At 45.7% G+C, this 13,972-nt stretch overlaps 2 protein-coding genes across 10 annotated transcripts in view; both read left to right on the top strand.

Annotated features, from left to right (window-relative positions):
- a2ml1 (alpha-2-macroglobulin-like 1) overlaps positions 1-13,972 on the top strand; it is a 214,001-nt gene that overhangs the window by 76,422 nt on the left and 123,607 nt on the right. The gene's annotated exons all lie outside the window — the stretch shown is intronic.
- The window catches only part of LOC116412040 (alpha-2-macroglobulin-like protein 1), a 32,577-nt gene that overhangs the window by 12,662 nt on the left and 5,943 nt on the right, over positions 1-13,972 (top strand). For both annotated transcript variants that reach the window (XM_031905391.1, XM_031905392.1), the window contains 13 exons: positions 2,095-2,204; positions 2,301-2,462; positions 4,372-4,608; positions 5,446-5,512; positions 5,729-5,883; positions 5,975-6,124; positions 6,314-6,478; positions 7,707-7,842; positions 8,147-8,267; positions 10,159-10,384; positions 11,117-11,243; positions 12,488-12,609; positions 13,496-13,556. In XM_031905391.1, the coding sequence (XP_031761251.1) occupies positions 2,095-2,204; positions 2,301-2,462; positions 4,372-4,608; positions 5,446-5,512; positions 5,729-5,883; positions 5,975-6,124; positions 6,314-6,478; positions 7,707-7,842; positions 8,147-8,267; positions 10,159-10,384; positions 11,117-11,243; positions 12,488-12,609; positions 13,496-13,556 (1,839 nt within the window). The remainder of the gene's footprint in view (positions 1-2,094; positions 2,205-2,300; positions 2,463-4,371; positions 4,609-5,445; positions 5,513-5,728; positions 5,884-5,974; positions 6,125-6,313; positions 6,479-7,706; positions 7,843-8,146; positions 8,268-10,158; positions 10,385-11,116; positions 11,244-12,487; positions 12,610-13,495; positions 13,557-13,972) is intronic.

Below are 13,972 nucleotides of genomic sequence, written 5' to 3'. Positions count from 1 at the left end.
AGTAGCAGTGGGAGGATAATAGCCTCTGGGAAGGGACTGGGGCTGTGGGATAGCAGGTTATTAGTAGGTAGAGATGGTGCCTATAGTAGCAGTGGGGGGATAATAGCCTCTGGGAAGGGACTGGGGCTGTGGGATAGCAGGTATAGTAGGGGAGAGGATGGTGCCTATAGTAGCAGTGGGGATAATAGCCTCTGGGAAGGGACTGGGGCTGTGGGATAGCAGGTATAGTAGGGAGAGATGGTGCCTATAGTAGCAGTGGGGGGATAATAACCTCTGGAAGGGACTGGGGCTGTGGATAGCAGGTATAGTAGGGAGAGATGGTGCCTATAGTAGCAGTGGGGGGATAATAGCCTCTGGGAAGGGACTGGGGCTGTGGGATAGCAGGTATAGTAGGGAGAGATGGTGCCTATAGTAGCAGTGGGGGGATAATAGCCTCTGGGAAGGGACTGGGCTGTGGGATAGCAGGTATAGTAGGCAGAGATGGTGCCTATAGTAGCAGTGGGGGATAATAGCCTCTGGGAAGGGACTGGGGCTGTGGGATAGCAGGTATAGTAGGGAGAGATGGTGCCTATAGTAGCAGTGGGGGATAATAGCCTCTGGGAAGGGACTGGGGCCTGTGGGATAGCAGGTATAGTAGGGAGAGATGGGGCCTATAGTAGCAGTGGGGGGATAATAGCCTCTGGGAAGCGGACTGGGGCTGTGGGATAGCAGGTATAGTAGGGAGAGATGGTGCCTATAGTAGCAGTGGGGGGGGATAATAGCCTCTGGAAGGGACTGGGGCTGTGGGATAGCAGGTTATAGTAGGGAGAGATGGTGCCTATAGTAGCAGTGGGGGGATAATAGCCTCTGGGAAGGGACTGGGGCTGTGGGATAGCAGGTATAGTAGGGAGAGATGGTGCCTATAGTAGCAGTGGGGGGATAATAGCCTCTGGGAAGGGACTGGGGTTGTGGGATAGCAGGTATAGTAGGGAGAGATGGTGCCTATAGTAGCAGTGGGGGATAATAGCCTCTGGGAAGGGACTGGGGCTGTGGGATAGCAGGTATAGTAGGGAGAGATGGTGCCTATAGTAGCAGTGGGGGATAATAGCCTCTGGGAAGGACTGGGGCTGTGGGATAGCAGGTATAGTAGGGAGAGATGGCGCCTATAGTAGCAGTGGGGTGATAATAGCCTCTGGGAAGGGACTGGGGCTGTGGGATAGCAGGTATAGTAGGGAGAGATGGTGCCTATAGTAGCAGTGGGGGATAATAGCCTCTGGGAAGGGACTGGGGCTGTGGGATAGCAGGTATAGTAGGGAGAGATGGTGCCTATAGTAGCAGTGGGGGGATAATAGCCTCTGGGAAGGGACTGGGGCTGTGGGATAGCAGGTATAGTAGGGAGAGATGGTGCCTATAGTAGCAGTGGGGGGATAATAGCCTCTGGGAAGGGACTGGGGCTGTGGATAGCAGGTATAGTAGGGAGAGATGGTGCCTATAGTAGCAGTGGGGGATAATAGCCTCTGGGAAGGGACTGGGGCTGCCGGGATAAGCAGGTATAGTAGGGAGAGATTGTGCCTATAGTAGCAGTGGGGGGATAATAGCCTCTGGGAAGGGACTGGGGCTGTGGGATAGCAGGTATAGTAGGGAGAGATGGTGCCTATAGTAGCAGTGGGGGGATAATAGCCTCTGGGAAGGGACTGGGGCTGTGGGATAGCAGGTATAGTAGGGAGAGATGGTGCCTATAGTAGCAGTGGGGGGATAATAGCCTCTGGGAAGGGACTGGGGCTGTGGGATAGCAGGTATAGTAGAGAGAGATGGTGCCTATAGTAGCAGTGGGATAATAGCCTCTGGGAAGGGACTGGGGCTGTGGGATAGCAGGTATAGTAGGGAGAGATGGGGCCTATAGTAGCGTTAGAATAACAGTAGGAACAGTAGGAGAAATGGCAGAATAGCCTGGGTGAATTTGGGAATGTTGAGAGTTATGCCATTTCCATACAGGGTCAGGGATACCCCATGTGTTGGAATGAGCGCTGTACTCTGTGCAGTGTGTGAGATACAAGTTTCATTGAATAGACTCCCAGCTGTACTGTGTTTCAGCATATTCGCCTCTTCTCTTAGGGATAAAATATGATGGATATGGTAGATCCACCATTGCATCCAGGCTGAGGAGTTGCAGTTTCCTGGATGCTGACAGTAACTACAAGCCGGGGATCCCATACAGCGGCACAGTAAGTGCTTACTAGTTAATACCCCTATTAATAAATCTCCTGCCGCAGCCTATGGTCACTGTTTCTCAAATTCTGCCCTGTTCCTCCCCTGAGCAGGTAAAGGTGGTAGATGCCAACGATGACCCCCTTCCAAACCGCATAGTCTATCTAACCAGTTATTGTAAAAAAGTCAACGTGAAGTTGGTGTCGGATGAGAATGGACTCGCCTCCTTCCAGCTGAACAACACGGCAGAGTGGGAGGGACAGCTGCTCCTTACGGTAGGGGGGGCTTCATGTCTTTATTCTAGGACTTTCCAACCGGCACCCCTGCAAATGATGTTGACTTACAACTCCTAGTGAGCTATCAGTGTGATGTGGAAGCTGAAGTTTAACTACATATGAAGGACTCACGTTGCTCAGATCTTCTTTGTGTCTTCATTGATTTGTATTTGATACCCCCATTGCCCTGTAGAAATAACTAATGACTACCATGGAGCAACCCTTCTCCTTCTAGACCTTGCATGGTGTGTGAGCCCCATAGCATTAGACACGGACATTACTGGGTGAGGTTGGATCCAAAAGCAAAGTTCTTTGTTTTGTATGCACTGAGACCAACGTTGTGCCTTGTGGTGTTGAGAGCATTAAATTGATAGTTAGATAAAGGGGCGATGAAGATACACCTGGAGAAACTTCTTCCAGCCCCTGGTTGGTGGAGGTATGTCAAGAGAAAGCCCACAACCAGTTTACAGTTGGCCCCAACATCTTCACTCAACATGGAAAAGAGTTGGGATGAACTGACAGTGAACCAGCTGCCCCATCCGTCTGACATTTTTCTTTTTTACCTCAACTGCCCATCTCATAGCCACACTTTGCTGCCCCCTACCCATCAGTGAGCAGCCTATTTCTCCCAGGTTTGCAGGCCCCGCCCATGCTATAAACTTTCATTTCAAAAGTAAAAGCCACCTCACGTATAAGAATGCCCCATGGAAAGCTTAGGGGGTAATTGATCACCATTGAGATTCAAATATTTTCCACGATTCTAATTTTTTTGAGCTACAACTCCCAATTTTCAAAAACTGTACTAAGTGTATAAAATCCAAAAACTTCAGGGGGCATTTACTCAGCAAATATCCCAGCAGGCAAGACAGATATAATACAACTGTTTGTCTAGCTATAAAATCACCAAGGCAAAGCTTTGTATCCCCCTTCAAAATCTTATGCATTTGCCATCTAGGGGATGTATAGGAAGCGCTGAATGGAAAGTGAAAGTAATTGTTATTAAAAATCTGAGCTGCCAATCATTTATTGCCTGCCCCACCTTATGCATTTGCCATCTAGGGGATGTATAGGAAGCGCTGAATGGAAAGTGAAAGTAATTGTTATTAAAAATCTGAGCTGTCAATCATTTATTGCCTGCCACACCTTATGCATTTGCCATCTAGGGGATGTATAGGAAGCGCTGAATGGAAAGTGAAAGTAATTGTTATTAAAAATCTGAGCTGCCAATCATTTATTGCCTGCCCCACCTTATGCATTTGCCATCTAGGGGATGTATAGGAAGCGCTGAATGGAAAGTGAAAGTAATAGTTATTAAAAATCTGAGCTGTCAATCATATATTGCCTGCCCCGCCTCTATGCCGCAGGCATAGAGGCGGGGCAGGCAATATATGATTGACAGCTCAGATTTTTAAATACATTTATAAAAGTATAGGTGATTTAATTAAAAAAAGGATTTGGGTTTCATGTTTAATCTTCAAAGGACTTTTATTATACAGCTTTTTGTGTGTGGATGACAGGTCCCCTTTAAGGTCAGCTGGCCATACAAAGCCAATATTGGCTGCTGTCTTTGCCCCTCCAGAGTCAGTAGTTTATTGCCCCCCCTGTATGAGAACAAACTGCCTTCTCAGCCATTCTCTATTAGCAGCCAGACAGATATCCTCTGAGCACTGTAGAAACATTCTGTAGAGCACAGAAGTGGCCCAGTAGAGCGGTGGCTTCCAATAGGCTCATATAGGCTATTCCGATCTGATAATGATTATTGCCCTGAGCGCCCAAAGTCGTCACCAGATAACTGGATCAATTCATGTACTGTATTCCCAACCCTCCTGTATTTTGTGAGCTACTCCCCAAAAAGGAATGTTTAGCCCCAATTACTTGTGGTCATCGCTGTTGTTTTTGTTTCCCCCAGGCCATGCCAAGTATGGAGGACGTTAAGTTTGAGTCTTTTTTCTTACGCGTTACCCCTGATTTTTGGGGAGCAACTCTGAACCTCACGCGCTTCCACTCCCCCAGCAAGAGTTTCCTGAAACTGCACTCCCAGCAGGGGGAGCTCCCATGTGAGGGGCAACGAGATGTCCGAGTGGAATATATTATCCCAAACTCTGCCCTGGGGATGGAGGCCAAGCACATGGAGCTGCACTACCTGGTAATGGGCTCTGCTACTCTTTCATCACTCACATTCTGGGGTCTTATATGTGCCCCCCACGTATATCCTATTGTCAGGAACTACCTGGCTTTGAACCAGGAACCTGGTGTTTACTGGCCACTACACCTCTAGACTAAGCCACAGGAGGCGGCACGCTTGGGGATTGGCGGATTATATTATTGACTTTTATTCCAGCCTGTGTTCCCTGCTAACCACACCCATGATCCATCTGCAGACAATAGCCCAATTAAGGGGGGCTTCATAAGCCTGCCTCTTACTACAACCTGTGCAGATCATTGGCCACTCTGTATCCAGTTATTGATCCCATAAATTGGTTTCTATCTTGCCCTTGCCCCTCCCCTCTTTTTTAACTCTAAAGGTCCCCATACACGGGCCGATTATAGCTGCCGATATGGGTCCCTTGGACTGATTTGGCAGCTAATCGGCCCGTTTATGGACAGAACCGAGCAGCCTGGCCGACCGATATCTGGCCTGGGCCAAACGATCGGATTATTTTTTTTTTAAGGTACTTGCTACCCGACATCGCCCAGCCGTAGGTGGGGATATCAGGTGAAGATCTGCTCGCTTGGCGATGTCACCAAGCGAGCGGATCTGCCCATGTATGGCCAGCTTAAGGCCTGCTATATGGACTTCAACCCTTTCTTGCCTGCCCTGACCTTCAGCCTGTTTCACGGACACTGTTTGCTGCCTGCCCTGACCCTTTGCCTCATTTTGTACTTGCTTTTTTCCAAGACGAGGCCCCACCCCTTCTCCCAGACCCCCAATGCTTTGACCTAATACCGATATGTCATTAACTCTTTGTTACCTCTTCCCTAGGTTGCTTCTAAAGGGTCAGTAAAGGACTCGGGATCAGTGGAAGTGCCCATTACTAGTGAAGGAGGAGGTGAGACTCTGCCAAATCCCATAACCTTTCCTGAGAAATCTGCCTCCTACTCAGCTCCCCCATATCAGCAACTTACTCCTTTAGCTAATACATTGGCTATAAGTTGGCTCCTACCTGCCCTGCTACTCTGCCCCTCAGGGCCTGTTATGCCCCTCTGCACTCCTTTATTTATAACTTAGTGCCTGAATGTTCCCCTTTCCCCTTGTTACTGTGTAGGATCTTCAGAGCTGAGGGGTGAGGTCTCCATCAAACTCGCACTCAGTGCCGACGTCTCTCCGACTCTCCGCGCTCTCGCCTTCATTTCCCTCCCTAATGGGGAATTAGTGGCCGATTCTGCAACATTCAAACTGCAAAGGTGCTTCAAGAACAAAGTAAGTTGTACAGATGTTCCCATGGCCTCCCTGTACCTGTATCTGTAACACCTTAGCTCTCCCCAATCAACATGTCTCTCTGTTTGCCCAGGTATCAGTTGGCTTCTCCCCAGATGAAGTTCTCCCAGGAGCTGATGTTTCCCTACAAGTCCAGGCAGCCGCCGGGTCCCTGTGTGGCCTGAGAGTGGTGGATCAGAGTGTGATGGCAATAAAACCTGAGACCGGACTGACAGCTGATAGGGTAGGAGCCATTGTCATATCCATCTCATACCAAGCATAGCAGAAGTGCATTATAATGTGTAATTGTAATGTGCTGTGTCAGGTAACAGAATGAATATATTTACAGGCCTAGAACAGCACCTCCGGCCCATAATGCACCACAAGGTACCTCCTCTCTCTATCTAACCCTCACACGTTCTTCTCTTTACAGATTCACAATCTCTTTCCTTTCGCTGATTATGGAGGGTACGACGCTCGGGTCCAAGATGGTGATGATTACGGTTCATTAGATCCCGGCCTTCAAAGAACAACTGGGTTGAATTCACATTCATATATGTCTGATGGAGATATTGATGATGTATATAGTCTATTAAAGGTATCAAACTACAAGTAAGCACAGGATCCATCTTTAATGTAAGATGATACATATACATGAGTGATACTCAGAGTTCCCTGTATAACTCAGCCTGCAGCCTTGTGCCTTTATATGGGCACAGAACCCCTCAGTGACTGCTAATATCCTTATCATTTACAGTAGGGGGTACATTATCCCTTATAATACATGAGTGATACTCAGAGTTCCCTGTATAACTCAGCCTGCAGCCTTGTGCCTTTATATGGGCACAGAACCCCTCAGTGACTGCTAATATCCTTATCATTTACAGTAGGGGTACATTATCCCTTATAATACATGAGTGATACTCAGAGTTCCCTGTATAACTCAGCCTGCAGCCTTGTGCCTTTATATGGGGGGCACAGAACCCCTCAGTGACTGCTAATATCCTTATCATTTACAGTAGGGGGTACATTATCCCTTATAATACATGAGTGATACTCAGAGTTCCCTGTATAACTCAGCCTGCAGCCTTGTGCCTTTATATGGGCACAGAACCCCTCAGTGACTGCTAATATCCTTATCATTTACAGTAGGGGGTACATTATCCCTTATAATACATGAGTGATACTCAGAGTTCCCTGTATAACTCAGCCTGCAGCCTTGTGCCTTTATATGGGGGGCACAGAACCCCTCAGTGACTGCTAATATCCTTATCATTTACAGTAGGGGGTACATTATCCCTTATAATACATGAGTGATACTCAGAGTTCCCTGTATAACTCAGCCTGCAGCCTTGTGCCTTTATATGGGGGGCACAGAACCCCTCAGTGACTGCTAATATCCTTATCATTTACAGTAGGGGGTACAGTATCCCTTATAATACATGAGTGATACTCAGAGTTCCCTGTATAACTCAGCCTGCAGCCTTGTGCCTTTATATGGGCACAGAACCCCTCAGTGACTGCTAATATCCTTATCATTTACAGTAGGAGGTAGTAGAGTTCGCTGACTCGTTCAACTCCTTATTAGGCTCAATCTATAGTATTATAGAATGCCCTTCTCTGAAGTTGTAACATAGTGTATGGTGACTGCCATGGGGAGATACTCCCCGGACCAGAAATGCCCCACATACTGTAATTGCCCCGTTGCTCCCATCACAGTGTGCCAGATCTTTCTCGTAGCTGTTGATTAACCAATAAACGAATCGAAGACATTTCGGAATTCCAGGTTCTATATAGAAATAACTATTATTTGCTTTTAATGGCAGGACATGCGCCTTAAGATCGTCACCAGTGCGGAGATTAAGAAGCCTCTGAGGTGCCGGGAAGCTGAAGTTGATCTGCTCATTACCGGAACTCCCACCACGGAACCTGCAGAACCCACTGCTAACACTTTCAGAATCTGTAAGAACTTACTGCAAGTGTTTCCACCACATCACACTTGTCCTTTATCACTGTAAAAAAATGAAAAACGTTCCTCAAGTTTAGTTTTTGGATCAAATGATTTTGTCAACAAACTTGGCACAGAACAGGCCCAGTAAAATGCCAGTCACAAAGCGCTTGTGTATACCTGGGCCAAGTCGATATGAGCCAGCCGGCCCAGTGGGCACAACTCAGTAACCAAACGTTTGTGCTTTCTGTATCCCAGGTTACATTTTGCTTTGGCCGTCAATGCAATCAAAACATTATTTCAATTTTCTTTTTACAGTTCCTCCAGTAATAGCAAGTCCAGCAATAGAAAGAAGGGGCAATAAAATCACTGAAGCAGCTGCTGAAACAATTCAGGCGTATTTCCCAGAGACCTGGATGTGGGAGCTAGCATCTGTGGGGTAAGGTGACTATGAAGATTTTCATTCAACCAGGTCATGGTATATCTAGTATAAGTAAATCTAAAGCAACTGGACTAAAGGTGGCCATACACGTGAAGATCCGCTCACTTGGCGAGGATCTTCTCTCGATATCCCCACCTACGGGTGGGCGATATCGGGGAAAATGTAGACTATTTGAACGTTTGGCCTTGGGGCCAAAGATCGAATTATAATGGTGGCAATGGGGCAATCAGTTCGGGGACCGCATCAACGAGCCAATGCGATCCCCGATCCATCTAAATCTTTTAACGTGCCCGATCGATATCTGCCCAATTTCAGGCCATATATTGGTTAGGCAGACCCCTCATGGGCCGATAAGCTGCCGAATCTGTCCAAGGGACCGATATCGGCAGCTACAATCGGCCCGTGTATGGCCACTTTTAGCAAGTCCAGTTGCTTTAGTTATACTTATACTATAGATACCTGGGGGGTAAGTACCCTAAAAAGGAAGGGGAACAAATAAAACCATGGCAGGGAAAGTAGAAACACAGTAAGTGTAGGATAGGGGTGTAAGGATGAGGCACCAGGTTCTTACTCTTCTGTATTTTTCCCTCCCCACTTGATTTCTACTGTTCTCCTCTCCACTTGCTTGTTGCTACTTTTCTGTTCTTCCTCTATAGCTTTTATCGGAACCCAGATAGTGCTAGGGCTTTGTATCAATGCTCATGGCCCTGGGACTTGATAAAGTAACATAAGCTGCCCAGTCTGGGTGAATGTTTGTCCCATCATTTTCCTTGATAAAATGGTGTCCCAAGGTGTCTTTAGTCATACCATAGCAGTTGCACACGTTCCACTCATATTCGATTTTACCTTGTCTGCCTCTTTACTTTCCAGCTAATTCCCATCCCCAGAACAAAGGAGCAACACAAGCATGAAAAAGTTTCCTGGGGGTGCTAATAAGAGCTATAATTGGCTATTTAATAGCCCCTATGTGGGCTGGCAGCCTATAGAATGTTCTGTTTGGCTTTATACTTGGTTTTTATGCAACCAAAACTTGCTCAAAAGCCAGGAATTCAAAAGTGAGCACCTGCTTTGAGGCCAATGGGAGCAACACCCAAGGGGTTGGGGAGCAACATGTTGCCCCTGAGCCACTGGTTGGGGATCACTGCTTTAAATACACAACTTGCCCTTGGCCCTAAACTTGTTTATTAATGACCTGGAGGGGGGCATAGAGAGTACTGTTTCTATTTTTGCTGACGACACTAAATTGTGCAAAACTATAAGTTCCATGCAGGATGTGCCGCTTTGCAGAGCGATTTGACAAAATTGGAAAACCGGGCAGCAAACTGGGAAATGAGGTTCAATGTTGATAAGTGCAAAGTTATGCATTTTGGTAGAAATAATATAAATGTGAGTTACACACGAAATGGTAGTGAGTTGGGGGGGATCCTTATTTGAGTAGGACTTGGGGGTATTTGTGGATAACAAGCTGTGCAACTCTAGTCAGGGGCTACTAAAGCAAATAAAGAGCTGATTGCATGCATGTAACAAACCCTCTCATTCCCCTTCCATACACGATACTTGAAAGGAACATAGATCATTGGCAAAGGGGAAAAGATGGCTGAATACCAAACAGAACTAAGACATGAGTATCATATACAAGATTTTACAGGAGGAGTTACACTTATCTAAGGACCATGAGTAAGGAAAGTGCATAAATACAATATCTATAGTCCAACCACAAGTTCAATTAGAGCAGATTATTTTCCACTTTCATGTAAGGGTTGGAGAAAAGAGAGGCTGTCACTGTTTATTTCACTTAATATTCTGTAAAGGTTTTTCAAATAAAGTCTCCTTCCCAATTGCAATAATTCATTTTTTTACTGAATCCAATATTTTGTCCATCCCTCAGGGATAATGGGAAGACAGAGGTCCATGGCTCAGCCCCAGATGCCATCAGAAACTGGAAAGCAGGAGCTTTCTGTATGGGACCCAGTGGGTTTGGCATCTCCCCACCAACCTCCCTTCGAGCCTTCCAGCCCTTCTTTGTGGAACTCACTCTGCCATACTCTGTGGTGCGAGGGGAGTCATTCACTCTCAAGGCCTCTGTGTTTAACTACCTCAAGCACTGTATAAAGGTGACTGACAGATATTTTTATTATGTTCAATCTAATGACAACAATATTTTCCATGTTCATTATCGGATTGGGGTGCCAGGGGCCACCAGAATCCTGTAGACAATAGACCCACTCTTTCCTATTCGCCTTATTTCAATTCCTTGTTCTGCTAGTCTCTTCTCTTTCCCTACTATCAGCTAGCCTTCTCTCAGTTTTTTCTCTTTGTTCCCATACGGAAAAGATGAAGGCATACAAGTTGGTGGTTGGGTGAGAAGGAGGGCCCACTGACACCTGGGCCCACTGGGAGTTTTCTGGTATCCTAGTGGGCCAGTCCAACACTCTGCATGATGGTCCTCTAATGGCCCTATGAGAGAAACCAATCTCTCTCTAATAACCTTTGTGTTCAGAATATCACTTGCAATAATATGTCCTCCTCTATGCCCCCACCCATCACTCTCATTCAGACTTACTCTCCTTCTTACTTTCATTTCTTCTTACCTCTCTCGTATTATAAGGAGAAACCACTATGGTCTAATATGAGCATGACAATGAATGGCCGAACATGTGGATCCACTGATGCTGGGACCTGCTGGGGCTTTACCTGGTGACTTGGTTGGCCAGTTCAGCCCTGATAAACTAAGAATTAAACTACATTACAAATATATGTTTGTATATTAATGTGCTGCTAGACAGATATTATTTGCTTGGAAATACATTGATAAACTTCAGCTGATTTCTTCTCTTAAACATCAGGTTCAGACCACCCTACAGCCATCACTAGAGTTAGAGCAGGAACCATGTGCCGACTGTCAGTATAGCAGCTGTCTCTGTGCAGAGGAAAGCAAGACCTTCTACTGGAACCTTAAAGCCTCCAACCTGGGTGAGATATGGCTCAGGGGCTCTCACACACACATATATAGAACCTTAAAGCCTCCAACCTGGGTGAGATACGGCTCAGGGGCTCTCACTCACACACATATATATAGAACCTTAAAGCCTCCAACCTGGGTGAGATATGGCTCAGGAGCTCACACACACACATATATAGAACCTTAAAGCCTCCAACCTGGGTGAGATACGGCTCAGGGGCTCTCACACACATATATAGAACCTTAAAGCCTCCAACCTGGGTGAGATACGGCTCAGGGGCTCTCACACACACATATATAGAACCTTAAAGCCTCCAACCTGGGTGAGATACGGTTCAGGAGCTCACACACACACATATATAGAACCTTAAAGCCTCCAACCTGGGTGAGATACGGCTCAGGAGCTCTCACACACACATAAATAGAACCTTAAAACCTCCAACCTTGGTGAGATACGGCTCAGGGGCTCTCACACACATATATATATAGAACCTTAAAGCCTCCAACCTGGGTGAGATACGGCTCAGGGGCTCTCACACACACATAAATAGAACCTTAAAACCTCCAACCTTGGTGAGATACGGCTCAGGGGCTCTCACACACATATATATATAGAACCTTAAAGCCTCCAACCTGGGTGAGATATGGCTCAGGAGCTCTCACACACATATATATAGAACCTTAAAGCCTCCAACCTGGGTGAGATATGGCTCAGGGGCTCTCACACACATATATATAGAACCTTATAGCCTCCAACCTGGGTGAGATATGGCTCAGGGGCTCTCACACACATATATAGAACCTTATAGCCTATTTACCAAGACATGAATATTGAGCTCTCCATTCTCTGCCTCTCATTACTTGCTGTTCTCTCTCTGTCTTCCTTTGCTGCCTCCTTCTTTCCTGCTCAAGTCATTCCTTGCCCAGTGTTCCAATGTCTCTTGACCCCCCCCAAGCCAGGTCAGAACATATCCTTTGTTATATGGGGATATATATAGTTTAAACTCAAAGCCAGTTGATGGATCTAATGAAACTGACTGAAGGAGCAGGAAGTCACAATATTCCATGAGAGTCACCCCGTTATACAAGCTGTGTGCTCCAGGGATGGGGCTAAAGTTCAAGGGGAAAAAAAACAAAACAACTTCCAAACTTGCCAAATCATTTTGCTTATCCCTACTTACGGAGAAGGACACTCAAACTCTTGTTCAGTTTTACACCATCTCCAATCCCTTCATGCTTTCCCTCCCACCCCCAGGAGAGGTGAATGTCACGGTGAGGACGGAGGCTCTGAACACTCAGGACATGTGCAATAATGAGATTCCTATTGTGCCCAAGCAGGGTCACTCCGACACTGTGATTAAGCCACTGCTGGTGCAGGTACATCTTAAGATCATTAAAACGGGTTCAGGTGTTGCCGTATAATCTCTGGCTTTGTGTAGCCAATGGGTAAAGGACACATTGATCATAATGTTACTTTTAATTACTCAACCACACTGAGGCGCCCTAGGGAATGGCGTCCCCTTGCCCCTCTGCACTTTTTTGCATGGGAAGGGGCAGAGGAAGGGTCTAAATCAGAAAACTTTGAATGGTTTATTACCCACCCCTGGTATATTTAGGGGCTCTGCCCCTGAAATACATCATATGACTGCCCTGGCTGCCCAGATAGATTAGATAAATAGAATAGATAGATAGATGATAGATAGATGATAGATAGATAGATAGATAGATAGATAGAGATAGATAGATAGATAGATAGATGATAAATAGAGATAGATAGATGATAGATAGATAGATAGATAGATGATAAATAGAGATAGATAGATAGATAGATGGATAGAGATAGATGGATAGAGATAGATAGATAGATAGATAGATATAGATGGATAGATAGTTAGATATAGATAGATATATAGATAGATAGATAGATAGATAGATAGATAGATAGATGATAAATAGATAGATAGATAGATGATAAATAGAGATAGATAGATGATAGATAGATAGATAGATAGATAGATAGATAGATAGATGGATATAGATAGATAGATAGATGATAGATAGATAGATAGATAGACAGATAGATAGATAGATAGATAGATGGATGGATGGATAGATAGATAGATAGATAGTTAGATAGAGAGCTAGCTAGATAGATAGATAGATAGATAGATAGATAGATGAAGGATTGATGGATGGAGATTATAGTAGAACTATGGTCAGTTTATCTATTGCTAACACTTTGTCTTTCCCTGATTTCTTTCAGCCGGGGGGAGTCCTAATAGAGAAATCTCACAGCTCCCTGATCTGCAGCCCAGAGGGAGAAGGTAAGGAGTGTATGGGGTTTGGGGTTTGGGGGGGCAGAAATATAGTAACCTGGGGCTGTATTATTATCAGTAGCAGAATTCTGATTGTTTATGTCCTAGGGTTCATTTATAACATGGGGCACAGTACACAAAAGCATAAACTGCATTCTTCTTCTTGCCCCCAGTGTGAGCCCCACGGGCACAGGCCCTTGCTTTTATACAGAGTACAAGGACTTGCCCTGCCCCCGTGAATACAACACTCCTTGCAGTGGCACTGCTGTATTCATGGGGGCAGGCTATAGGCTCAAGCCATTATAATGATCCCTCTTATCTTTCCATTTAATATAAATGTCCATAGATGGGCAAATTCAGCTGGGTGGTTCTAACAGACCCCCCAGCATACAGATTTACTGTCAGGGAATTAAGTTAACGATCAT

The sequence above is a fragment of the Xenopus tropicalis genome, chromosome 7 (assembly GCF_000004195.4).
Source record: "Xenopus tropicalis strain Nigerian chromosome 7, UCB_Xtro_10.0, whole genome shotgun sequence".
In the NCBI taxonomy this organism is placed as follows: domain Eukaryota; kingdom Metazoa; phylum Chordata; class Amphibia; order Anura; family Pipidae; genus Xenopus; species Xenopus tropicalis.
This window is presented reverse-complemented; position numbering and strand designations above follow the sequence as displayed.